Source organism: Motacilla alba, chromosome 1A, assembly GCF_015832195.1.
Source record: "Motacilla alba alba isolate MOTALB_02 chromosome 1A, Motacilla_alba_V1.0_pri, whole genome shotgun sequence".
Taxonomy (NCBI): Eukaryota; Metazoa; Chordata; class Aves; order Passeriformes; family Motacillidae; genus Motacilla; species Motacilla alba.
In genome coordinates, this window is record NC_052031.1 from 45,464,972 (window position 1) to 45,491,899 (window position 26,928).

General features: G+C 40.1%; 1 protein-coding gene across 14 annotated transcripts in view; it reads right to left on the reverse strand.

Annotated features, from left to right (window-relative positions):
* ANKS1B (ankyrin repeat and sterile alpha motif domain containing 1B) overlaps nucleotides 1-26,928 on the reverse strand; it is a 407,552-nt gene that overhangs the window by 19,993 nt on the left and 360,631 nt on the right. For 8 of the 14 annotated variants that reach the window (XM_038155513.1, XM_038155512.1, XM_038155510.1 and 5 more), the window contains 4 exons: nucleotides 24,645-24,824; nucleotides 13,377-13,451; nucleotides 8,049-8,177; nucleotides 3,811-3,882 (listed from right to left, as the gene is read on the reverse strand). In XM_038155513.1, coding sequence (XP_038011441.1) covers nucleotides 3,811-3,882; nucleotides 8,049-8,177; nucleotides 13,377-13,451; nucleotides 24,645-24,824 — 456 coding nt within the window. The remainder of the gene's footprint in view (nucleotides 1-3,810; nucleotides 3,883-8,048; nucleotides 8,178-13,376; nucleotides 13,452-24,644; nucleotides 24,825-26,928) is intronic. The other 6 variants (XM_038155523.1, XM_038155511.1, XM_038155517.1 and 3 more) reach the window with 2 other exon arrangements.

Here is a 26,928-nt window from a genome sequence, read left to right on the forward strand (position 1 = left end):
CTGTTTTCAGTGAGTCAACTCTGCCTCATGTTTCTCTCCAGAGATGAGAGATTCAGATTTTATAGCAACTCCAACTTTGACATTTTGGTCTTAAGTCAGCAAGACATTTCACCTGCTTTGTGAACAGAATTATATTGCTGGTTCCTCAGAACTTTGACCTGAAATTTAAGAACCTTTTCCTAGCAAGAAAATGTTTAAGAAAGAAATATAATCGTCAGGAAGGTGGCAGGATCCAAGAACCAAATTTAATTCCCTTCTGCTGCAGTAAATATTTGACTGGTTTAGACTGTTCAGTTGGTGTATGCAACATCAGTGATTTAACACAGCTGCAAAGAAAAAATCTACCTTGTTGCTGTGCTCATGCCAGTACGTATAACACAATACCCTTCCCACCTGGTCAAGGAATTCTGATGTGTAAATGCTAAATGAAGTCTTCTGTAGAGAAAAAGTCCCTTTTTAGCTCAAATTTAACTTTAACTCTTGCCTTTATTTTGATGCAAACGCATCTTATTCTCCCTTCATGTTCCTATGATAAATAGAGATGAAGTCAGCAATCTGACTGAAAATGCAACTTGCAGTATTACCCATTTCACACTGAAAAAGATCACCTCTTAACTTCTTGAAGGCATCTCTCAAATATAATTAATCAATCTATTCTGGCCAGGACAGCAAGATTTAATCTCCAAGTAGGAAAGGCCAGTTTACAGTGGGTGGAAATGGAGATAAGGAGACAGTGCTGTCCACTAGAAAGAGAGTTTGTAAGAGAAAATAGCTGGAAACAAGTAAGAAACTGTAAAATATAAAGGAGTGCAACTATATTAATAGAAAAGTGAACTTCTTGACAAATATCCATAATTTTGTGTGGTTACATGGTTCTGCAGTTTGGATGGGGAAAAAAAATCATGTACAACCTTGACCTCAGTGTTGAGCTCCAGCTATTGCATCTGCATGATTTTCCCCAAACAAATCCATCATCTGCCCTGCTAGAGCACACTGCTGAGAAGTACAGTGGATTTCCAAGAAGAGTTATTAAGGTAAAGATTCCCAGGGGTTTTTTTGTTGCTGTTCTTTTGTTTTGTTTCTTTTTTAATTATTATTCTTGGTGGGTTTTTTTACATTACAGAAGATTTAGGATCTCCTTTCACTTTTAAGCTAAGGAAGGAGGCTGCTGTAAGCCTCTCTGCAAAGAGACACAAGGGATATTCACATGACACTTCCCTGGAGAATCAAAACCATCAATTGCAATAATTGAAAGCCCTGGGAGCATCTACAACTAACAGTGAGGAATCTGCAGTCAGCAAACATGTCATTTTTGTTGTTTCTCTGTATTTATAAATGATTAAGGAAGATCAAGATTTTTTTTTCACTGATATGCTTCTTTCATCCTTGTGCACCTGCTGACTGCAAGACATCCTGTGAATGTCAACACTTTTGAGAGCAGCATTAGGTTAAAGATGGAGAATCAAAAGCCACATTGACAGAAAAATTAGGTACCTAATTTGCATACATTCTCTATAAAGCCATTATGTGGCGGAGTCCAGAAAGATTAAAAAAATTGTGGGGAGTGACCTCCACCTGGTGAAAGTTTACATGTGACATACCACCCCTCATGCCCAACATGTTTCACAATGCAGCAGCCTATAGTTTTGCAACATGTGCATGGAATAACAAATAAAATACCAGAATGAAAAAATATTGCTCTATCCCAACAGTAAACCCTATGTAAAGGTCTTGCTGATTCTAGAGACACGGGACAAGTGTAAAGAATTCAGAACCTGAGAGCCAGACAAATAATACATCTAGCTTTTCACTTCTCTTTCTTGTAAGTGAAATGTACCTTTCAATACATTTAAAGTAAAATGTAACTATAACAGAAACCAGCTTTTCAATGACAACCCAAGGTTACTCAAATACAGTAATGAACATCACAGCAAAATTTCAGGATGACTTTGGACAATCTGGACTCCCAATTCACTGACAACAACTTTCAGGAGACATCCAGAGGGAGAAACTTTTGGAAAAGTATACATTTTTCTCACTGGGAAACAGGCTAAACTAATTTGTTCCCATTAAGTCAAACATTTTTGCCTTTGACTTGAATAGGAACATGATTAAAAGGACTACATAGAATGAATAGATGAAATCCTGTGAAATAGATGATTAAAAACTGTTTTATTCAAATATCTTTGCAATGAGAAAAACCCTCAAAACACTCTCACAGAACAATTGTTTCAAAAGAGAATGTAAAAAACAAATGTACATAAACCCCATCACTGTATTATATAAGTGTCCTGTATGGCACTATATAAAACTAGTAAAACTGCATCATTTATATAAAAAATGTGTATTTTAAATTAAATCTGTTTTCAAACACTTAGTTTTTTCAGTTGTATCATTTTAATTGGCCTAAGTTATTACTTATAGAAATATATATTAAAATGCCTATAAATGATTTAGAGTGCCTTTTTTGATGTTAAGTCTCCTAGTTCAGTCAGAAAACTTACTGAAGTTGTCAAATGCTACTATAGTACCAAATTCTGTCCTAATTTCTGAACACGCATACACCCAAAGAATTGAACTGCTAAGCCTGACAGTTTCAAAACTAGATTGGAAGATGGTATGCTTGCAGCCTCAATTAATTCCCCAGAACACGTGTATATGATTGTAGATCCCCCCGTGTCAAATTGTTGGGTTTTTTTTCAGAGGAGTTTAAGCCCAGGTAAGGAATGATTAGCATGTAATTAGCTGAAAAGCCTCAGATCTTCAGGCAATCTAGTAATTGTGAATTACTGCCAGCCCTTTGCAAAACCAGCTTGTATGGAAGTCTGTGTGCTGCACACATGTAACCAGTAGGAAATGGTTGCCTGATTGCATGAATTTTACACATCTTCCAGCTTTCTGATCTGAATGTCGCCTCTTGTGCTCAGAGACATCTTGCATAAGAGACATATGATACACAGAAGAAAAGAGTGTGCTCGTTCATCTAGGTAATTGGACACGTTTGGTAGATCAGCAAACAATTATTTTCTTCATTAATTAATCATGCCAGCCCATGATATGTTCACCATGGCTGTGAACAGGTGTGCTCTTATTACAACTGCAGTTGGGAATACCAGGTTATGGCTTGTTTCGTGTTTCCAGCAGCAATGGTTCTTGGAGATAGACTACTGTAATTTTCTACAAACCAGTATCTTTATACAAAAGAGCCACAGGAAAACATGTTCTTAACAGTCTGAAGGAAACCTAGCAGCTTTTCCACTATCAGAGGAAACTGAGTCAGACCCCATTTCACCCTTTAATCAAAAAGCATATAAGTAACTCATAATTCAAGGAAATACTCATGTGAGTAAAATTATCCAGAGGATTATGTGACTGTTGGATTAGACCACACGTAAAAACCAATGTGTTTGGTAACATGTTATATATTTACTACTACATATTTAACATTGAAAATTCAATCTAGATTATCATATAAAAGCTATAAATTCTGTTTATATAATAACTGGATATGGGCATGCTTAAATTGTGTGGACAGTACTTTGAAACATACTCAAAGAATAATGAGAAACATAACACAAACATTTGGGTTTTTTTGTTAGATACAACATGCAAAATAAAAATTTATCTTTAAATTTTGGTATTACTTCAAATTATGATATAAGATAGAATAGATTTCCTATTGAATATCAATGTAAAAGCAAGGAAAGGAAACGGATAACAGTACATTACAAAAGCAAAAAGGGTACATTACAAGCAATCACAGTTATTTAGTACTATTACAATAGAAAAGGAGTAGGTTTACAAACTTACCCTCATCTTTGCACATGCATCCTGTGTTGACTCTGTGCCTCTTAACTCTTTTACCAGCATAGAACCTAAATACTAGAACAAAAATCCATTGAACTTAGATTAACTGAAATTCCAGAACCAAAAAACATCCGCAGAAATGCACAAAAAATGGTTAAAAAAACCTAGTGGTAACAACCAATTTCTTAACATACTGCTTTAGATCTTTTTCACTCACAAATAATTTAAACTATAAACTTATTTTGAATTATAAACTGTTAATCAACCCATGAAACAAGAATGCACAGCAACAAGTGTATTGAATCAGCTGGAGTTCTTTGAAACAATATGAGAAAGTCTTCTAGCTTATCATTTTAGTAACTGAAACAACAAATACTACAGATTCCATCTTAAAAAACCCGTTTTATTATAAACTGGAGAATTTGCTTTTCTTAGCTGCCATCTGCCAAACTTCTATTGTTATATGTGCAAGCACCTGGATGAGAAGGCCAGCAGTGATCTTAACCCCAGCGTACTCAATCTATAACTAATTATGTGCAAACAGAGCCCAATGTCAGCAAAGAGAGACAATAAATCTGTACTAAAACTAGCTTAAACCATTATTTCTTCCTAAGGAAAGGCTGACCCTGATCCATTATTTTGAAGCCCTTAGTGATCTGGGGGAGGCTGTGTGAGAGGAAGCAGCAGGGTGCTGTGTCCTGGCTCAGCTCACTGTGAGGAACCCCTCAGAGGAGTCTGCTCATCCCCAGGGGTAACCAGGCAGGCAGTGCCTTGGTGACACAGCCCCTGTGCTACAGGCCTCTCCCTCACTGTGTCACTTGTTGGCACATGCAGTCTGAGCCCTCCTGCACCCTGACAGCAGCCTCTGCTCCCCTGAGGTCTCAGTACCCCCTGCACCATGGCAGAATGGCGCTGCTCCTCTAGGGATGGAGGTGGCTGCATCATCCCTGCCATTCCCGCCTGGCAGTGAGGGGTCTTGTTATGGCAACCTGGGCTGAACCAAAGCCACACCACGCTCTGCATTCCTCCTGCAGGTGCTACAGGTGTGCATACCTGTGGGTGCGTGTGCCCTTAGAGCTCTGTGCGAACGGGACGTTGCTGAATTTCTGTCTGATGTCACATGCAAGTCTGGCTTAACTGAGCAGGGAGCACAGCAAGGATGCTCTCACCTGCTCTTCCCCAGGCACAGAGAAGTCTCTCTCTATATTCTCACTGCAGCACAAGGCCTCAGCTTCTCCTAAGCCTCCAGTCCTAAGTGAGCAACATGGGAGATGAAGATAAGCCATGCCACTGTGAGAATATGGTAAGTAGGCTGCAGGAAGAGAGAAAGCACTGTGGAAAGCACTTTCCAGAGGATGCTGCAACCCACCACTGCTGACCTGTCTCACTCTACCAGAATGTCTCCTCTTGGAAACAGCCTAAGCTGACCCAACCAGATGGCAAACCAGCTTCAGCTTAGACAAGAACCTATCAAAATGAACTTCAGTTACAGATGAATGCAAGCTGGAACTGAACACAGAGTGTACGGGTTCAGTTCTCTGGTCTCCTGACTTAAACTGAGATATTTTCTTTAAAGCCTTCAGTTTACACTGTGTACAGCAGGAGTCTCTGACCTGCAAGAAAATGCATAAATATTTTAATGTAGACAGTAGCCAACACAGCAATTAGTGAGAAACACTTTATAGGGCATCATAAATGGGCCAGTGAGCAACATCAACACTACCAGATAAGCACAAGCATAAAGGAATGAATGAAGGGCATTCCTAGAGGACTGTAGATGTGAAAGATTCATAAACTGAGCAGCTGTGAGTCCAGCTGGGGCCTCGCTGGTGATGTGAATAGGGCTTTGGGCATTAATTTGATGGGACAGTTTGATGTTGCCCTTGAAGAAAAACAACATATTTAAAGCAAGCTTTGAAATTAGAAGAGTAAACAAAACCATATTGAACTTAACTGCATTTTTCTCTGAATCCTGCTATCTGACACATTTGGAATCCTTAGCCTTCTCTGGGCAGGTTGCAATTAATGTCTTCAGTTTTTTGGTTGGTTGGATGGTTGGGTGTTTTTTGTTTTGCTTTGGGTTTTTTTTTCCCCTGTCATTTTTTTATAGACTACAGTAAAACAAATTTTTTTTTTCTTGAAAGCTACTAGTTGGTTAGGCACCAGGGTAAAAAAGCAGTGCTTTTTGCTTACAGCAGAAGAGGAAGAAAGAGAAGAGAGAACCTGTCCCATCTGCGCAGCAGCAAAAAGCTTCAGCTGAAGGCATTCAGAAATGCTTCCCAAGGTGGACTGTGGAATAGACACACAAATCACAGCAGTACCATCCAGTTTAGTTGTCAGAAAAATCTGAAACTCCTGGAAGAAATATTGCTTCCTTTTGACTTTCTGTGCTTTTGGAAACAGTCCTTCTCAAACACCCAGGGCATGTGGGAGCAATACGGAGAACATCCAACAGTTTAACTGATTGATGTGGCATAGAGTGAAAGCTACCCCAATTAGAACTTACAAGTCAGGGTTTTACTCTATAAAGCTGAGGTCAATACAGCTCAAAGAACTGAAACAAAGGAGTGACACACAGTCTTTAGGAAAGGAAGGTCTTTCCTTAATCACCACTAACTTGGATATTCCTGGTCATTCCAACTTCATTTCTTTAATGATCCATCTTCCAATCTACTACAAAGATTACATTAGACTATGAATTTACTGCTGGATCATGCAAAAAGAGAAAAGGCACTTGAGATAAACATGTTCACTTCATTGAAAACTATGAAAAATATTTAAAGAACTAGAAGTTGCTAACCTTCCTTTTCAATCTGAGGTGAGCAAGGAGGTTTTGAACAATAGAAGAACAAGACTGAGAGCAGGTGAGATGGTCCTTGGCCATCTTGCTGAGGAAGGCAGAGGTTCTAGTTACTGTCCAGGGATGACCACTGCATGCATGGCAATTTTTAACCCCATGAGAGTCCAATGGAAGACACAGATGTGCCCCAGAAAGACAGGTCTGTCTGTAACACTCCTTCTGCCCCTCCTCAGAGGGAGCCAGGCTCTGTCTCACCTGCATTTATTCTCTAATTCCTACCTAGATATGCTTTAAATCCAGTCCAGCAACCTCCAACTGCTCCCCAACATGTAGCAGTATTTAGTGAACAAGGCACTATCCTAAAAAGCACCAAAGATCCAAGGCCCTTCAAGTGAAGAGGATCTCAACCTCACGTCCTGGACCAGCAGTTAACCCCGAGCTATCATCCTAAAGTCTCTGCAACTACTGAGCCCCTTTCCTTTGTACATAAGCCAGCCATAAGCTGGCCACCTCCAGAGAGAGGACACACAGTGGGCTGGCAGGCACCTTCAGCAGCTTCAACAATGCTTTCCAGGAAAGTCAGAAGGGGAAATGCAAGCATTTAAAAAGATGGGCTGAGGTACCTCTTCAGCTCCCCAGAAGCTCCAATCCTCCCACCCTGTTGACAGGGAACTCAAGATTTCAGAAAACTATTTTTAATTAAAAAAAATCCAAACCCTTCCTATGACTTGCTGTACCACAGGAGACTTTTCTCTCCTCCACAGACATTTATTATAGCTAGAGAAGACTAATTGTCTTTAGTTGTAGAGGGAAGCTCCATTTCTCCAGGGAGGGGAAGTGGTAACTGCCTGCAGCCACATGGAGGTAAAAATAAGTATGCCCTGCCCTGATGGAACTGACTGCTACTGGTTCTTCAAGCAGCCATCAGGCTGGGAGAGGTCTGAATGTGCCCTTGTTCCATAGATGGAAAACACTTGGGATCCTCACCTCCTTTTTCTCTATTTCCTTTCCCCAAAACACCTGTATAAAATTCTGGTGAGGCAACACTTACTTTAACTGCTGTGCACACAGCATTAAGGCAGGTATGAGTATCCCATATTATGTTTTATTATTCCTTCATAATTACTAGACAGGGATTTGTAAGAGATGAAAAGCAGGGGTGCTTGGCCTCACTATCACTTCAACAACACTTAGCCATTTACTCATAGTGCCCTTTCTCTAAAACTAATGCCTCATGGACTGAAATATGTCACACAATTCATAGCAAGAAAGTACTGTGCATCCTTGTTTCTCATTTATTACAGTATTTCAGAAGTAGTGAATTGTCTCTCTAAAAGTGACTGAAAAAATATTATAAATGAAAGTAAAACACAACGGCCTGTCAAAATCCAAGTTTAATATATCTACCCCAAATCAAGCCACTAAATTTATCAACACTTACAAAGGCCTTATAATCGCATGACTGGAAGATGAGTTTCTCTGGATGATGTTGCCAATATTGTACAGGCGTTGATGCTGTGGCTTCATTTGGAGGTCGCAAGGTAATTGAAGGCTCTCCCCAGTCTCCCGTCTGAAAATCACAGTTGTTCAAGATGTAAGAATATGTGCAGGAAAATTCACTATAAAGTAGCCCTCCACTGTTGTGCTCAATTAACAAGGATTTATTTTCTACACACAGAGCCATGTTACCAAAATACGGGAACACAACTCCTACAACATTTTTCATGATTTAATTTATAATCCAAAGTCATCTACTGTAGTGTTTAATGAGGCTTTAATTAAATCTCTTTGCTTTGAGAATAAAATCATTAGGCACCGGAAATGTTCCTTAAAAACAAGTGTTTACAATACATGTATGAGGATGAGAGCACTTGAAAAAAATCATGAGATGCACAAAAATGCCTTTCACAAATTCTGCTGTGTGTTTTACAAGATTTTCTGCACAGTTAATGCGCCTTCCATTATCCAGCTCATATAACCAATAACTAACTTTCCTAAATGGCTAAATAACACAGACTTTACTTTGATCTGAAGACTTACTATACATTCTTCAAACACACGAGGCATTCTTTAATCTCTTTACGAATATTAACTTTGATCACCTTCTCTTGATGCCTCATTGTGGAGGTACAAACATTGTCTTTCCACATTCATCATTCTCATTGATATAGGAGATTGCCTTTCAGAGCTGTCATCTCCCCTCTTTCCTCAAAGCCCTCAGAGAACAGAGACAGGAGTACGGTTTGCTGCCAAATCCCTTCGCAGCACACTTTTCTTCCCTCCAAAAGAGCCAATGCAGGCATCAGTGCAGGAATGTCCCCAGCCTGGCAGTGCTGGTCTGGGTCTCACTTGCCATGGTGTCTTTTTGGTCATGGCTCCATAGGACCTGAACTGACCTCTCCTTAGGGGCTCCTTCTAGAGGGAAGGTCCATGCAGGTCCACGCATAAGCTCACTTTAACTAAAAACGACCCACGCATGGACTTCTCCTCTTCCTAAGCCCTCTTCCCTCTGCCACCACTCTCATTTCTCTCCTATCCTTTCTGGTCTGGACTACCTCTCAAATCCCCTCTTCTCACAACTCTGTCTTTTTGCAATTACACTTGTCCTTCCTGATCCTCCTTCTTCTCCTGCCCATTCTCTCTCAAACTATTTTACCCTTTCCTATATGATTATTTCAGTTTGGATTATGCTACTTCTTTCTTTACCTGCACTCATCTCGGTGTACTTTCTATGTATGTCATATTGTTAGAATACGTGTTGAAACTGACAAGGAATTGTCATCAGCATTTCACACAGAACATGGCTAGAAGTTTAGACTTTCATAGCAAAAAGAAGTTAAGCATCAAAAACACATGAAAAAAATCTTATCGAAGACATTCAAAGTCTTGCAATCTATCACATCTTACCAATTAAGTCAGGACAGAGTAAACAGAACAAGCACATTGTTTTCATGTGCCACAAAATAACAAAATGACACGCATTTGCACAGCTCTGCAATGAAAAGCAAGAGATAAATCTGGAAACATCAACATCACCCTGCCAATATGGCAACTTCAAGCAAGAGAACATCATAAAACAAGTTGAACCCAGTTAGTTACTGTTGGCACCATTAGCAAATCTACCAATTACACAGTAGTGTAAATTCTGTTTTGCCTGGTTAAGTTGCCTATATGCCATGGATATGACTTCAGCATCAGATTTTGAAAGGAAAGCAGCAGGAGTGATTGCTCCAATTTTTGGCAATTTGTATCCACAAAAGTGAATCCTCCTGGCCACTAATGCATAAAAACTTTCTATCTTATTTAATCTGAAGGGGGAATTTGATTTCTTTACAAGGCAGCTCTTCCCATAAAATAAGATTTCCATCATATTACAAGGGGCAAGGATCTGCATCCTTATTAGTGGAGTCTGTCTTTCACAACAAGAGAAGATGGATTGCACCCATCACAAATTCTCACAGTGTGCTCAGCTGCCTCTTATGAACTGTTCAAGGCCACAGCTAACAGACCACTTGATTTAGTTCTTTTCCCCCCTAATAAAGACACACTCCTGCATGTTCTGTGTAGGGAAGCAGAGCTCAGGAGGTACATCCTGGCCATTTAGCAAAAGGTTCCTATGTGAACAGGGAGTAAATTAAGGACAGAAAAGCTACCAAAGTAGAAAAGCTACCAAAGTACACCTTTTGACCACTGGTTTCTCTACCAAGGAAGCACAGGGATGGCCATGAGGCAGGACCAGAACTCCTACCGAACAAGTGACCAGGGGTAGTGCTCCAAACCCTTCTGCTGCACTGCTCAGTAGGTGACTTCCCTCATGTGTAGGGAACAGCACTGGCAAATTAAGCAGGGTACATAAGGAGTAAAGTGAGTACATAATTTTACAGTTTGTTTCCCTTTTACACATTAAATATGAAAAGCATAGAGAACTGCATTGTTTCTGTCTGTAAATAAAGGGCAGAAAAAGGTGAACAATGATTACCTCTTGTTTTGGCTCAATTTGATAAAGAAATGAGAAATAATCTTCAACCAGGCTAATAAAACTTGTGTATGAGACAGAGTGGGACAGTGTGAAGACCATGTTTGTATCCATTGAATGCTCTATAAACATCTTACTACCTACTCCTTTTAAATTAAGACAAAACAGAATTGCCAAGACTGCTATACATATCTCTAGGATGTTCTAAACATGCAATAGAGCTGAGGTTAGGGGAATGCAGAAATACAGGATTTCTGCTGTTCCTGACAGACCACTGCCCCTGGAGGCCTTTCACGTACTTCCATGTGTCTTGTAGAGGGAGCAGCTACTAAGAAAAGTTTATAAAATTAAACACACAGATATATACTATTATGATGGATGGAGAAGATATTGTACATCGGCAAAATTTTCTTTTACAGCTGTATCATTGGTGTTTTTTTAATATTCAGCAGAAATGGCTCCCAGTTTTTTTGGGCTTTTTTGTTTCTTACCAAACTCCTTAGACTTTTAAACAGTACTACTGTTAGTATTCATAACCCATTTAGACTGAGTTGTAACACGGTAGTCTCCAAAGCCCAGATCCATGAAGATGTTTAGAAGTGTAATCCCTATTACATATTCCCCGTGCAATTTCCTTTTTTTTTCTTTTTTTTTTTTTTCTTTAGGGAAGAAATGCTTTCAAACAAGATTTAGAGAGCTAAACACATTAATAAATCAGTGTCTAAAAACCTCACCAAGAGGAAAGGAAGCTTCTCAGCTGACTGGCTCTAGTTCAGATACTGAAATTCTGAGATTTAGGATGTGATGATGACAGCTAACATCAGGTAAAATACAAAATAGGACCATCTTTGACCCAGAGAAGACTTGAAACCACAAGGCTTAAGTCGGGGTGGAAAAATATTAATTACTAATAGCCCTAAATCTGAGGAGTTGATGTGGAACAATTTATGGGTGATATATTGAGATTCAAGTCGTTCATAAGCACCTCATACACTTTTCAAGCGGTGCAGAAATGTTAATAAATTGCTGTGCAAGACCAAATATAATGTTTGATTTAAGTTTTAAAAATAGATATGATAGGATAAGGATTTTCTGGTTTGAATATTTAATTTGCAATTATAAGAAATAATCAAACATTTAAGCTTATGTATTTTTTATGACACAATATACGGATGGAGATATTTATCTCTCTGATGAAGTAGAAAGGCAAGAGATAATTTCTTCCTCATCTAACTTAACAGCTCATCAGACAGCTGTGCAATTTATCACATGCATTTTTCTGTACTGCCTGTGGTTTAGTATTCTAACCTCCCTATGACTTTAACCAGCACCTTTCCTCTCTTTCGCCTCAAGCTAACTTGAAAAAGAAGATCTTTTGCCCCACATTTTGCAGATAAATAATTTATAATCAGAAAATGGTCTCAAGGCAGGTGTCAGAGTGGTAAGGATTCAATCCTTTTGCAATGACAACTTTTAATAGCCTTAGAGACCAATACCTGGTGCTCTTGCAGTGTTTTCTAACCCCAAAAATGGGCAGATATGCAGTTCTCAGTGCTCTGGAAAGGGCTGGATGCTTGATGTCAAATGAGCTAGAGAAGCAGACTACAGCTATTATTTTCTCTACAATTTTTTCTATGATTGCTGCACATTTTCCTATCTCATCCACTCTCTGGGAAGTGTATTTGACTCATATTAAAGGCACCTGGATGCAGAGATAGTTGCAGATAAGAGGTAACCTCAATAAATCGTCTATAAAAATCTAACACTTCCCTCATCTTTTTATAAAAATGTCACGTTAAAAAGCCTCCGTGCTAAAAGGAAGAAAAAGCCAAGAAGGCCTGGTTTTGAGTGGTTTGAATGTAGTTATTTTTAACAAGGATCACATCTTGTAACTTTTCACCTGTTAAGCCTTATGCCTGGTTATGGTAACGTGTATTAGTCACCATGACAACAACAAATTGGAGCACACATGGATACAACAGTTCTCGCTGAAAAATTTATAATTCTTTCCTGTAAAAATTTTAAATGTTCTGCAGGCTAGTTGAGTCCTCATTATTTGCTTGTGTTTTAATTCCTAGAGGAAGGCAATTTTTTTAGCTCCGAAAATGTTTGGCTTTGAAATAATGGAAACAGGTTCATGGTGTTCTTCAGATTTAAAATATTTCTGATGCTCTGCTCCGTGGCCAAAATGAACCCCTCTAGCAGAAATGTTCCAAGGAGGCAAGACAGAATGAGGAGAATTCTCTCAAATACTCTGCTGAACAACTGGCTGCCGTCCTTACACACCGCAGTATGGATCACCACGCGCATCTCACGTGCACAGCGCTTGTGACTGCCACAGAAGTGACAAAAACTCAGGGCACCGTCAGCGTTACCTCCAACTCCCCCAAAGTGCCTCTGCAAAGGCAGTGTGCAACTTCAGCTGGGCAAAGCCTACAGACCGACACAGAGAGGGCAGCACGACACACTGCGGGGGCGAAACTGTGCAAACCGAGCTGTTTACACGGTTTCCCGCTTCGGAAGAGGGAGCGAACAGAAACACGAGGGACAGAATTCAAAGCTCCCCCGGGCGAGACGGCCGCTGGCGGTGCCCCCGTCCCGCACGCACACCACGGAGCCGACACACGCCAACCACACGGCACGGGACACGGATGCGCGCACACACGGTCCCGCACAGGGCCCACAAGGGACGGACTGCTCTGTCATTTCAGCGACAGGACACCCGAGATACACCACGGCAACAGACTGTACATCCACGGAGGGACAACATAGCCATTCATCGCTGTATCTTACATTATGAACCTGATGGATCGATGAGAAAGGATATCCTGCATTCTGGTTGGTCCAGATCTCACAGACCGAAGACTGCTAATATAAACAGAAAACTGTATCTCATCTTGTAAATATTAATGCACTGTAACTGCCAAAAGGCAAGAATAATTAGGAAAAGGCTTGCAATAATACTAAAGAAGGAAGTAAAACAGTTATAAAAATAATTCTATTATTTATTTGCTGACAAAATGTTTTTGGACTGACAGAAAAGAAACGCAGCTTATTCAGAGACTTTAGAAGAGGTTTTAGACTGTGAGTACAAGAAAACAATTTAGTCAGAAGTGCTCATGATGTAGAGATAAAGTTTTGCAAGCATAAATAGAAACTGCCTAGAGCAGAAGAAATATTGGTTACTTTCAGTTTTTGGCAGGGAAGAAGTTTGAAGTCAACATCCCAAGTAAATTCTGAGACTTAAATCTCTCTCTGTTGGAGACATTCACAGGGAGAAAGGAAGAGGAAAATCTGGCAACACGATCAACAGGAAAAATACATTTTCTTTATAACAATTACCAGAAATGAATGCATTGCAATTTAGTGAAGCAGCTGCCCACCATCTCCTTCCAACAACAGTCCCTTTGCATACTAAGATACAGATAATATTACCTTTGGCATTGACCATGACCCCAGTGTGTAGACGAAAGGTTTCAGCCTACCCTCTACATTATCATACAGAGAATCTGCAGTCGCAAAGCAAAGTAAGCATACTGTAGCATCTCTAGCAAAAGCAGCAGAACTAGGCAAGCACAGCATTCACCAGCATCTTTTATATATTTCCTTGTTTGGACAATCATCAATAAAGCATCTGTGGCACCTCAGCAAAAGCTAAGATAACATTTTACAGTAGCCAGGCAACTAAAACAAAGCATCAGACATAGGATCTGCCCACGCTATCTTCAGCAGGCAGCAACAAAAGGCAATAAACAGACATGAAAAATGCAACTGCAGCATCCAGAAGAGATAGCAATTAATATTTCAGTAATTTAACAACATCAAGACCGTGCATTGCTGGTTTTTGTCAGCAGCAGCAGCAGGAATTTAGCACTAATGCTCAAATCAACCCGAAGAAGTGCAAGTCTTCTTAAAATATGACTCCAGCTCTTACCTTTTGTGGCCTGCACCCTGGCTGGTGACAGAACAAGTTACCACTTCTATATACTGTCAGGGAAGCCTGGCATCCTCTGGACTGACTACAGAGTGCTGCCAGACAGCCTGGTGGCTGTCTAATATTGTTAATTGTCCCTAATTTCCTTCATCATCTGAAATTCACGAGCACACATCCCTTCCTCCAGCTTTAGTAATAAACTTTCACATACGCGGTTAATTCCACCTCCCTCATCTTGTTTTTGAAGTTCTTTGCTTTTCTTTCCTGATGTGCAGGGCTCTACATTTTGATAGCATTAGCTAATTAAAACCTTGACTTTTTTCCATTCTTCTACCACATCCCCTGCAACTTGCTACAAACTAGTCCTCCTCCATGTGATGAACACATAGTCTCACGGCAAGACCAGCAGCAAAACACTGTTGTAGCTTCTTCTGCTGTGCCATTCTTAGGACACTGCACTAGTGGTTACCAATGACCTTTTTCTGTGTATGTCAAGAAAACTGACTTCTGGATGCCCCGGCCATACTGATCGCTGTGATGCCTACATCTGTTTGCCTGAGGTGGGGAAGACTCCTGAATAGGAATCCATGGCAGAAGATTGTGCCTCTGCTTTTCAAGAGAAGAGCAAAGAGAAGGCATTTCCATGCTGGTGCAGCATGCCCAAACACCTGCTAATCAAGGTGGTCAAGAAAACCGATGGCACTGCTATTTGCATGCACCGAGGCACTGAAAACAGGAAGGGATGCAGCAGGATACTGTGTGCTGGCAGATGTTTTATTTCTCCCCAGCACTGGCAAGGGGTTGCCATGATGCTGCCACATCGTGCAGCCACTTCTCAGCATCATGATATTCTCGAGACAAAAATGTGCTCTTAAATCCTGTCCCTTTCGAGGACTTGCCTTTAGGGACTGGCATGGGGCCTCAGCCAGCTCAGTCCTTCAGCTGCCCCAGTGCTACCTCAGGGACAGGGAGCCCTGCAGCACATGTATGCCCAGGCTTCAAGTTGCTTCATTTAAAAAGAGGGCAGTGAATTAATCCTCTCTTACACATGTCAGTGGTACCCATCCAGCCCCTCTCTCCCCAGCCCATCTTTTCCCAAATGGAAGCTCACAAGTTTTGGGTGCAAGTCTCTGCTTCAAGAACTGTTCAAGTGAACTTCCCCTAACAAAAAGATTTACCTCCAGAATTACAGGTTTGAAGGATTTCGGCTTAAGTGAAACCATCTTTAAATACAATCAACAGTAAATCAAGCAGACCAGCAGAAATTGAGAATTTCCCACAACTCCACAAATGCCCAGTCAGAAGGGCAGCAGTGCAAAACTAATTCTTCAGTTTTGCTTTCTTTAATGTTTGAATGACTAAGGTACTGAAATGCAGAGCAGATGGAACATTAATTTTATGGATGGTAATGAATTCAAATTCAGAAGTCAACCTTTTCCTTGCACCATTGTAGAAATATTTAGCATTTACTATATGCATAGTTTATATCTTCAAAGTACTTAAAATTTTTAATGAATTATGAAATACCCAGGGGAAGTACCTAAAGTTGCATACCCCTGTGGTGGAGAGGAAGGAACCAAGGCAAGGAGAAAGGTTAAGTGATTATCAGAGGCCAAAAAACAGGCAGTGAAAAGAAGAATGTGGATTAGGCTTCAAAACACTCACAGTTTTCAGCTCCCAAAACATATGCTCTCAAAAAAACCCTAAATAATTCAATCTGTGCATACACTTCCACCACAATAAACACAAATACACTTGGGCACCCAATACCACTGACACAGAGGTTCTGTGAAAGAGTTTAACAAAGAAAATGTTCCTAACTAATATGGCAAAGAAGAGCAAAACAATAGTATCTCTATTGCCTGATTAGTATCAAATATGCCATTATCTTAATACTTCCCAACAGATAAATGCTTACAAGTAAGGTCACAACAAGACACTGCTATCATACCTTTTTGGGGTGTCCTATGCATAAAAGGTTGCCCTGTCTAGTCACAGTGGAACACAACTCTGACAAGCAGGAGGGGCAAAGGAAGGGTGAAAAGAATTATCCAGGGAAAACTTTAGGCTTCCTCCTTATAGACTAGGAAATCATGGCTGATAATCTGAAGAAAGAAAGTAATTTTAAGACTGATCATGGAAATTATATGCTTTCTAAGGAGAGGAAAGTGGCAGAAAAGAATACCTGGACAGCACACACAGGAGCAGCAGAGGCCGGGTGGAAGGCAGTCTAGATGTATTCCTTATAGCTCAATGAGTTTCACTCTATGGCATGTTAGGAGATGTTAAAGATTAGCCTTGAAAAGTCACAGAAGATACTAAAGGACCAAAGAAGGGCTAAAAGAGTATTTAAGATGGGAGAAAAGGAAGGTTCAGAAGGTTACAGCCAGCCTAACTGCAGGGATCAGTAAGTGACTAGAAAAGTTTAAAAATCCAGCCACCATCCCCTGGTTTTCATGACCTTCTGATATCACTCCTGGCCATCTGAAATACACACTCAGGAATATATGTATGCTTGTGTATATTTACATCTATGCATACATTATTGAGAATAACAAAGAAAAAGTGTGATATTGCCTGGCATGTGCTACCAAGGGAGTTTCTATGTGCCAAGAAAAATTCAAGATGTTCACAATGAGGTCCTTCAGTATGAATCATCTCAGACCAAATTTCCTTCCTGTGTTGGAAAACCGGTCAATTAAATCAGCAGCAGCAAGGAGAAGTACAGCAAGACTTGGACACTGTGTGACTCCTGATGTGGCATGTTCCGAGAATGATTATTGGTATTTAAGCACAAGTGGACTGAACGTGTTGAGGCAATCTGCAAGGACCAGCTCCATGCTGTGTCTTGGAGGAATGCCAGTGCTCTCTAAGGAGGATCCAGAAGTGAGGGACTTCTCAGAATGGGGCAAGAACTGAAAACAGGTCTGATGACCTACAGCTCAATCAGATGAAATTTAGTAGGATTACACAGAGAAATACAATAGCAAATAAGTTAGCAAAGTGATTTAGATTAGGGGAAGTCAAAAAAGATCTGAATGTTTCAGTATACTTCAAATTAGATAGAGCAGTCTTTCAAAAGAATAAGGTTATAAATCACAGTATAGTTCATGCTGCAAGGAAGCTCAAGAAAGCTCCACTCCAACTCCAGCTCAAAGCAGGAGCAGCTGTAAGATGAGACCAGATTTCTCAGGTCTTCATCCTGTCAGGTCTTGAAAACCTCAAGGACAGACTCTGAGAACAACCTGTCCCCGTGCTTTCCTGTTCATAAGGGGAGAAAGTTCCTCGTGGCATCCAGAGTCCCTCTTTCAGTTTTAGTACCCAAAGCCACATCCTCTCCAGCCAGCTCTGGTTGTTCAGACTCTCCTCAGAGGGCAACTGCTTCAGGTCCCAACCATCTCAGTAGCCCTTTGCTGAATTTCCTTCTCCCATATAAAAAACCTCAGGTATTTAATAAAAGTAGATACTGCATCCCTGAATATTCTCAAAGCTCTGGGGAGAGCTTGCCCTACTAGCAGAAAAAAAAAATCTTCAGAGATTTAGAGTGAAATTTGAAATTTGTATTTCTTTTAGAAGCAGAAACTCAAAATACCACTTCTTATTAGAAGAATTATACGTTTTGCAGTGGTGTATTTATTCTGCTGCTCCTGAAAATACTTTATATGAAAATTTCCAGACAACAACTAGGTGCCTAGGACTGGCTCTCTTGCAGGCAAGAAGTGGGTGATGGGTGAGCTCCTTCTCATTGACAATACCCCTTCTGCTGGTGCTGCCAGCTTCCAGTGTATCCCAGCCTCTTAGCCTTGCAGAGAGGATACAAACTTCTGGACAAACACCAATGAAGTTTATCAGACTATAGGTGTCTACCTTTCTGCAAAAAAATACCTCCAAACAACAAAAATGCTCTTTCAGAAAAGCACCCCAAACTCTAAGCACAGCTTTTTTTCCAGCAGATCAAAAATGTAAATGTTAGGCATTAAAATTCAGTTTTCATAAAATCTTCTCAATGTAGACCTTCTAGTTCACAAAACCAAGTGTGAAAAACAGGAAACTAATAAAGAACGTTTGTCCTCTTCCTGGTGTGGTATGAAGGGCTAAAGTTTGGATCATTAATGCTGAATATAGAAGAGGCTTCCTTAATTCCATTTGCTGAAGCAGCTTGTAGGTGTGATCCACCTCACATGAATTCAGTTCTAAAATATTAGCTTCTGTAACATTCTTGAAAAAATTCTCTCTCTCTATTCAGGCAGAAATTCAGAAGATTTCTTATAATGTCTTTATCAGTTTACTTGTCCGTTGCCCAGAGAAGTGTTGGATACCCCATCCATGGAAGTGTTCAAGGCCATGTTGGATGTGGCTTTGGGAAACCTACTCTAGTGGGAAGTGTCCCAGCTTAGAGCAGGGAGGTTGGAACCAGATGATCCAACCCAGTGATGGTTCTATGATTCCATGAAATACACAATTCTCAAGGGATCTACAGAAGAAAATGAGTTGAAATTTACAGATCAAAATACAGCTGTCAATGGTGTTTGCATCTATGTGAATTACAAATACAACTGCCAGCAATAGATGTAGTTCAGCATTTTTCTTTTGATGTTAAATTGAAGGTCATCACAGCTCAGTCATCTTTCCATATTAAAAATATAATGCGCCTAAAATATGAACCTTATAGAATTTTGGTTGGATTTGGCTTTTTTTATAGATAGCTGTCTATTTATCCTCCCAACATAAACAATTTTATGCTTATTAAAAAAGGAAACAAGTAGCCTAAGAAGTACCAAGACAATGAATCAAGATGACCATATTTTTTTGTATTTATTGCTTCATAAATCAACTAGTAAAGAATTCTGTTATTTCTTGAGTAATTTTAACCATTATAAAAAACCTTCTTCACTGCTTCTTAGATAATCTCATTTTACACACCAGTATTCTCTTGGGCATATTTTTCCTCATTCACAGTAATATTTAAATCCTTCAAAAGCAGAGGAGACAAGAAAAGAAACATGAAACAAGTAAAAAAAAAGTCATACTGTGGTTTAAAGCTACAAAACTAAAGATGACTTCTTTATTTTAGGCTCCTTCGAACTTTCTATATCATCTTACTCAACCTGCAACGTCCCTGTATGTCAGTTTTCCTAGCCGAAAAATGGAAAATATGATTTTAAATCACAGCCCCACAGTGCACTGGAAATACAAATGCATTAGTATCTGTGAAGTATTTGGAAGACATTGCTGAGTTGAAAGTATTATTTCAGAAAGAAGCAAAATTATTTCACAATTTTAATATAAACCTGCCTTTGTTAATTCAGTATTTTGTTTTTATGACATTTCTCCTCTTCTGGAGGTAAATAATCTGTTGTACTAAATCCATTTAAATGATTGTCCCCTGCATATCAATCCTAACCCAGCAATGACTTATTGTAGCTTACAAAATAATGTTAAAAGGCAGAATCCCAACAATCAGGACAGATTTATTTCACACTTACTGCGCAGTCATTACAATGACCTTACACTGAAGCCATCTTGCATTTTAGGAAAAAAAAATTAAAATTAAAAAAAATTAAAAAAACCCCAAGAGCCCTCTGACCATATGACTGAAGCACCCAGAAAGGCTTTCAAAATTAAGTCTGAGTTCAGCAACTCTGGGAAAGAACTTCTCCTGTCAGCCTTTGTGAATAAATTTTTCAGCTCTGTTAGATCTTAAAAGATCTCTTCCTTCCATGACAGCCCTCTGGGGTGCCCCCATACAGGCCATGACTAGGTTTACCCTACTAGAAAGCTTTCTCTGTCTCACACCCAGTTTGTCCTGCCAGAGGCAGACACAGGCTGGAGCTGTCCCCAGAGCCCCAGAGAGGCTCCTGCCCACTGCCCCCCAAGAGGACAGACCTCTCCCAGCTTGGGCTGTGCCGCAGGTTCAGGGCATGTGACAGCACCAGGGGACACCTGCTCCAGCTCTCCTTTTGCAAGGAGTGCCATGGGCAGGGGGGTGCTTCCTGCACCTCCCTGCATGCCTGCCATGGGAAAGGCTTTGCTCCTCACTCCAGGCTCAGGGCAGGGTGCAGAGCTTGGAGCACCACAGCAAGAGGTCTTATGGACCAGGGTGGCTAAAAGCACCATAGGCCACTGGCTGGTGCAACAAATAGCCAGCACCTCGGGGCTGGCAGTCTGGAATATGCTTACAGCTAGTACCTAACATTTCTCTACTGCCTGGTGAATTGCAAATCCTAAAAAAATAATATTTTGACTGATGTCTTTTAATGAACTTGGCTATGATTCCTTTCAACCTCCAAAGTTCTTCCCTGCACCTATTTCAGGGGTGAATGAAGAGCCCCATCCCTTTAATGGGACTCTTCCTCCTATTGGTTTTGGTTCCAAAGTACTCAAGCTTTGCCTGCATGATTTCAGTTCTATTTTAAAGGTTTAGGCAATCTTAAGAACAACCTCAGCTAATTTAAACTATGTTAATTTGATCATACTAACCTACAGTTTGCAGGCTCAAAATTCAACATCCACAGCTAATGATGACTCAGACTACTAATTTCTTCCTATATTTTTTTCTCTTTTTTGGGGGGGTTGGAAAAACAAACCATCTCACAACCTTCTGTATTACCATTTTTGCAGTTATTATTTATACAACCAGACAGCACAGACTTTCGGAGCTGGATGATCAATGGGGGGGTTGGATGACCAAACCTATTCCATTGGGGAATCTAAATTGGTTAGACTCATTGTTTATATTACAATTTTCCCCTTAGGGCACAAATAGTCTGCTAGGGAACTGTAAATGAAGGTACATGCTGGCCTTGAGACAAAACCACCCACATTAAGTAAATTTAAATCACTGCTTCCTCCAGGAAACAAAGAGTTGTATTACTTACAAGCAGATTTGATTATGGTTTGGAGAACTGTTTAAACACATCTAGCACATCAAAGGAAAAGAGATTTAAGCTGCTGCGCTCATTGTTTAAGAAATATTGGTTGATTGATGCAAAGATCAGCATGATTGATGACTCCCTGTAACAGTTTAGTGAAAACACAGGCCATAGTAAAGATAAAAATAACCAGTTTCATCAAAATATCTTCAGATTTTATATTTTAAATTAAGGATAAGATAGTCTCATTCTAACATTTTAAAAATAAAATCAACTTCAGGAAAGCAATACAATAAATAAGTTTGCAATACCATGTTGGCCTCTCTCTTCAAGGCCATAAAAACACCCACTAATCTCATCATCCAGAACATACCAAAAACTTCCAAAACACCACAGCATCCAAGATGTCTTTATGCACATTTGTGAACTATAGCATCCAGTACACATGCGGATTCATACAGCAGCATGCAAACAGCCTAGCAAAGAAAGTGTAAAGACAAAAGAACATTTTCAAAGCAATTAAAATAATCCCTCTAGATCATTCTGTATGTGAAAAGTATTGTAGCTGGGAAGCTGGTATCAGTTCAGGAGTTGCTGCTGATCTGACACAAGCCAAAGAAACCAGCAAACTGCAAGGAGAAAGTTGCTAGATGAAAGAAAAACCCAAAAACCCTCACAACACACAGAGCAGAAGGTTCATGTTAAGAATCCGTTAGATCTCCTTTACTTTGCAGAAACAATTATTTTACTTTTAATTTCAAAGAGGCTTTGGGGGAAAAGACTGAAGGAAATATAGTTCATTTTGGCAGAGCACACATTGCACAAAATAAATTTAAGAATCTATTTTTGGACTAGAATGGTTGAAGAAATCCCTGATTAGCCTCTTAATGGGGTGAATCCAATTTATTGAGAATGATCACCAGAGGGAGTCATTGACTTTCTCATTAAAGTCAAAGGGAATTTTACATACATCAGGAATGCAGAATTTGGGGGCAGAGCTGAAAAAGACTTCAAACAGATTGGAGTTCAGGGAACAACACAAACCATGGTTTTATGGATTTAATCTGAATCCATTTTCCCCTTTGGAGTCCCAAAGGATGACAGCTATATTCAATGGTTAAAATTAGAGAGAAGGCACTGAAGTCATCCATTCAGTGGGCACACACCCACAACAACAACAGAAAAAAAACCCCAACAAAAAAACCCCAAAAACCACAAGAAAAAAAAAAACCAACCTCAAAAACCAATCATCCACTCACCCACCCAACCAACCAAAACCTCCAAAAAATCCCATCAACAAAAAAAAATTCCTTAAGCACTTAATTGGTTATACAGGAGTTTGGAGTGGCGTGAGTAATAACTGCTCAGTTTTCTCTTTGGACATGTAACATATCAGTCCTTCTGGAAATGCAGTATTCAACAACACAAAAAATCTCCAGGTGTCATTTATTAGAGTATACCATACCTCTTGGAAATATCAGTAAAAGAAAGGAGCGAAATGGAGTCAGAAAGAATTGTTACCATAGGGGTGTTTTTTTGTTTTGTTTTGTTTTATTTTTTGTCTTCAATGCTGGTGACTAAAAGAGGTACCAAGTATAGACATTTGTGAGCAAAGTGATAAAATGAACTAATTAGACAAACCAGCATATTCAGCCACAAGCAAGTGTGCATTTTATGCTCAAACACCTAAATTTCATGACCATCAATAAATATTTTCATGTCAAGAACCTGTCTTTTCTTTGTTGGACTTCAGCTCAACCATATTCTTGCCACAAAAGCCCAGCAGACTTCGGTTTGAAAACAAGCTCATTCACTCAGCAACTTTCTCCTTAATTCGGTACAAGATGATTTTATAGCAGAAAATTATATTAAAAAAGGGCAAGGCAACAGCCCCACCCAACCAAATGCAATTTCACTTCCCTAGAAATGTCCTCTGAACAAATGGAATTTAATTTGTTTCTGTGTTCCCAGGTAATGGCAGCACCTTGTTTTGTTTGTTTTTATTTAATTACTTCTTGTTCATGTAATTAGCTGACAGACTGCAGCCTTTTGTTCATTATAATATAGTTATTTGCATAGCTGTTTCCATTTTGAGGCTGAATTTTGGACAGAGGCTCTATTTTGGGTTGTGGCAGGCAGAGCCACTGCTGGGAAGCCTCATGTAGGGAAGCATGCAGCAACCTGGTCCTTCGTGGAATGAGTTGCTCCAGGAACTGCCCTGGCTGCCCATCTGCTTCTGACAGCAAGTCAAAGTCCTGTTTCCAGCATGCAGCATAAGACCTGGCTGTCTTTCATCATCATAGGTATCACCGAAATCCAGTTGAGCTCATTCTAAAGCATTTTCACCAACAGACTGTCCATGCATAATTTACTGTGCTTTAGACTGAATATTAGGAAAAATTTCTTCACTGAATGGGGTGGTCAGGCATTGGAGTGAGCTGTCCAGGGAAGTGGTTCAATCATCATCTGTGGGAATTGTTCAAACAACATCTGGATGTGGCTCTTTGGGACATGGTTTAGTGGTGAACACAGCAGTGCTAAGTTGAGGGTTAGAGTTGAAGACCTTAAGGGTCTTTTCCATCCTACATGGTTCTATGGTCCTGTGGCATCACTCAGTGTATGCTTAATTTAAAGTTACCAGTACTCTTTGAGTGGTGGGGTAAAAAAAAATTAGACATGGTGGCTACCTTAAGCTTTCTTTCATGAACAATTTGATTTAACACCCAGTTGAGTCTAGTGCTATTCAAATAATTTTTTTTGCATAGTTAAATCTTAATTTTAAATAATCAAAATATATCCCCAGATAACAGTTTTGCAGAATGTTGACCCTTCCCATTAATAAATACAGCAATCATCACCCTTCAACTCCTCTGAGTTTCCAGCAGTGAACTGATGCAAGCTTACTTTTATCTAGGTTGCTCAGAATTTTAGGAATCTGCACCTTATTATAAAAATGAGGGGCAGAGTCAGTGCTGGGAGAAGACTGCACACTCTGGTGCACAGAAGCCACCTTCATCTCAGCCTCCATGCATCTGAACACCCTCAAACCTCTACCTCTGAGGAGAGATTGTATACCAACACATCAATTTACACTACTTGAAATATAAAGAGGTGGAACAGACAGCTTGGAAAAATTGTCAACCTTTGTTGTTTACAACTCAGCCTTCATATACAACCCACTGCTGTCGTCAGGATTAGTCCTGTAACCAAAAGCAGCAAGGCCCAGCCTTTTAACGGCACCAGTTTTAGTCCTACCTGTGCCATCTGCCTCTCCAGCTTTGACCGGGGAATATCATCAAAATAGTTTTCATTTCTTCTTCTCCTTGCATCGCCCTGCATGATAATGTGGGGAACGTCCAGGGACCCTCCAGTAGTGAAAGTGCTTTGGCTAAGTGATGGAGACAATTGAGGAGGAGTGTGGTTACCACTGGGTTCCTGGACAGAGAAAGAAAAACGTAGCATAAGAAGAACAGCATATTGCTGACTTCACACATTTAAAAGTGCATTTGCTCACACTAAAAAAATTATGGAACAATTCCTGCAGTAGAGGTTATTGTGGATGAACTTTTGAGATTTGCTACCTGAAGTGCAGAGCCCACGTAGAAGGAAAAATAGTTCACTGATTATATGAACTAGTGGCAAATTTCCTCCCCAAAAGCTCCTTATGTAATATATACTCTCTCCTAGAGATAAAACAGTGAGCTACTTCATGTCAAGGCCCAAATAAAGCCATTATTTAGGATTAGCTATTTGTAAGATGAAATACATTCTCACCACTTCTGAGCAGTGAAAGTGATTTGAACACTAGCAACACCTCTTGCTGGAAAAAGAAATGCATGCCTATTTACACAGTATAGACAGTTTGTTGCAATTTTTATATGTTTTGCAGAATATCCATTTTAACTTGAAGTACCAGATATCAGACACAAGCTAAATACCCATTCCTGGAATGCATGAAAGCATCAGAGTTCAAATATTTTACCCGGCTTTTCTCATTACCTCTACCAGACTGTAACCTTGTATCAGTCAGTGTGCAAATACCACACAGAATTGACACATAGGGGCTACCTAATAAATAAACAGGTCCTCCTGGTGTACATTTTACCAGGATCTGCCACCACACTGCCCACAGCCAGACATCCTGTGTACGTTTGGAAACACCCAGTCTCATGCACATGATGTCACTTGTTCAAACAGCTACAAACATTGGCGTCCAGGTCCAGCGTCCCCCACTCTCTTGGAGCTCCATCAGCAAGGGCAGGGAGCTGCAATGCACTGCCCAGTCTGCACCTGCACTGCCTGGTGTGAGCAGGAAAACACTCTCACAGCAACTGAGGGAAATGTGCCTCTCTCAGGATGCGGGGTACTGGGCAGAATGTACCCAGGAGCAGGTTTGCTCAGTGCAGACCTTCTCTAAACCACCTGCTGCTGCAATGCTCTATTTCAATACTCAGCAACAAGAGGGGACCTGAAGAGGGTGGAGCAAACAAAAACCTGCTCCAGTGTGGAAGGTAAAAAAGCTCTGCCTTTTTATTTAAAGAGAGAATTAAAGTGGATGATTCATGCATTATTACACTGAAGCAAGCCCAGTTCTGAAAAGCATCAAGCTACTTTATTCCATGCTGTTAAGAAACAAGATCTGGTGTAAGAAATCAGAGTTGTAATCTCTTCCAAATGCAAAGCAAAGTTCAAGTCATAGTAATGCCTGATGTCAATATTTGAAGTGTAGGAGTCTATGTCACATTAGTCCTTGCAATCACAGTAATGGATTAGTATTTTTCACATTGCCAACAAGAAAAAATGTTTGGAAAATATAGCTCTTCAGTAATTTCTAATTAACTGGGATTTTAATTTTTTTAAAAAATTCTCTGGCTTTCCTATGATCTGAGACAAGCACTTGACATTTCCCAGGGCAAAGAAAAGAGATTTTCCTCTTAGGAATAATCTTTTCCCTCCTTCACAAAAATCCACCTACATTTGGCCCAGTTAAAAGCTTCTGGAAAGCTGTATTCTGCAAATGCTCAGTAGTTTTGGTGAGGTATAACCTCTAAAACCCACCCTCCCTGGGCACACACCTCTAACAACATGGTGCACATACCTCTGCTCTGAAAATAACCTGAGCACATGGGCACCAAAAAAGATCCTCTTTAGTGAGTGCTACCTGCTGCTTCAGCCAGGTGGGTAACCTCTCTCTGCTCTGAATCAGGATTCACCCACTGTTGCAGGGCCACCAGTGTATCAAAGTGACAGATGAACATAGAGATTCCAGCCCTCACCGAGCTTTTCATATTTCATCAAACTGCATATGAGGAGGAAATTCGCTCTGAGATCTATATTGGAAGATTGCTGGCAAGGCAATACAGACAAGAACTACCAACTCAAGAAATAAAAGAATTACTGTGCCTCTGCATTATGGAACAGTATGTCATTGTACAATTTTATGCTATTTTCTCAAAGTTGTCCTTCACAGCACAGATGGATCCTCAACTGTGCAGCGTGTTGTCATCTACTCAGCACTGTGTTATCATTAGTTACCATG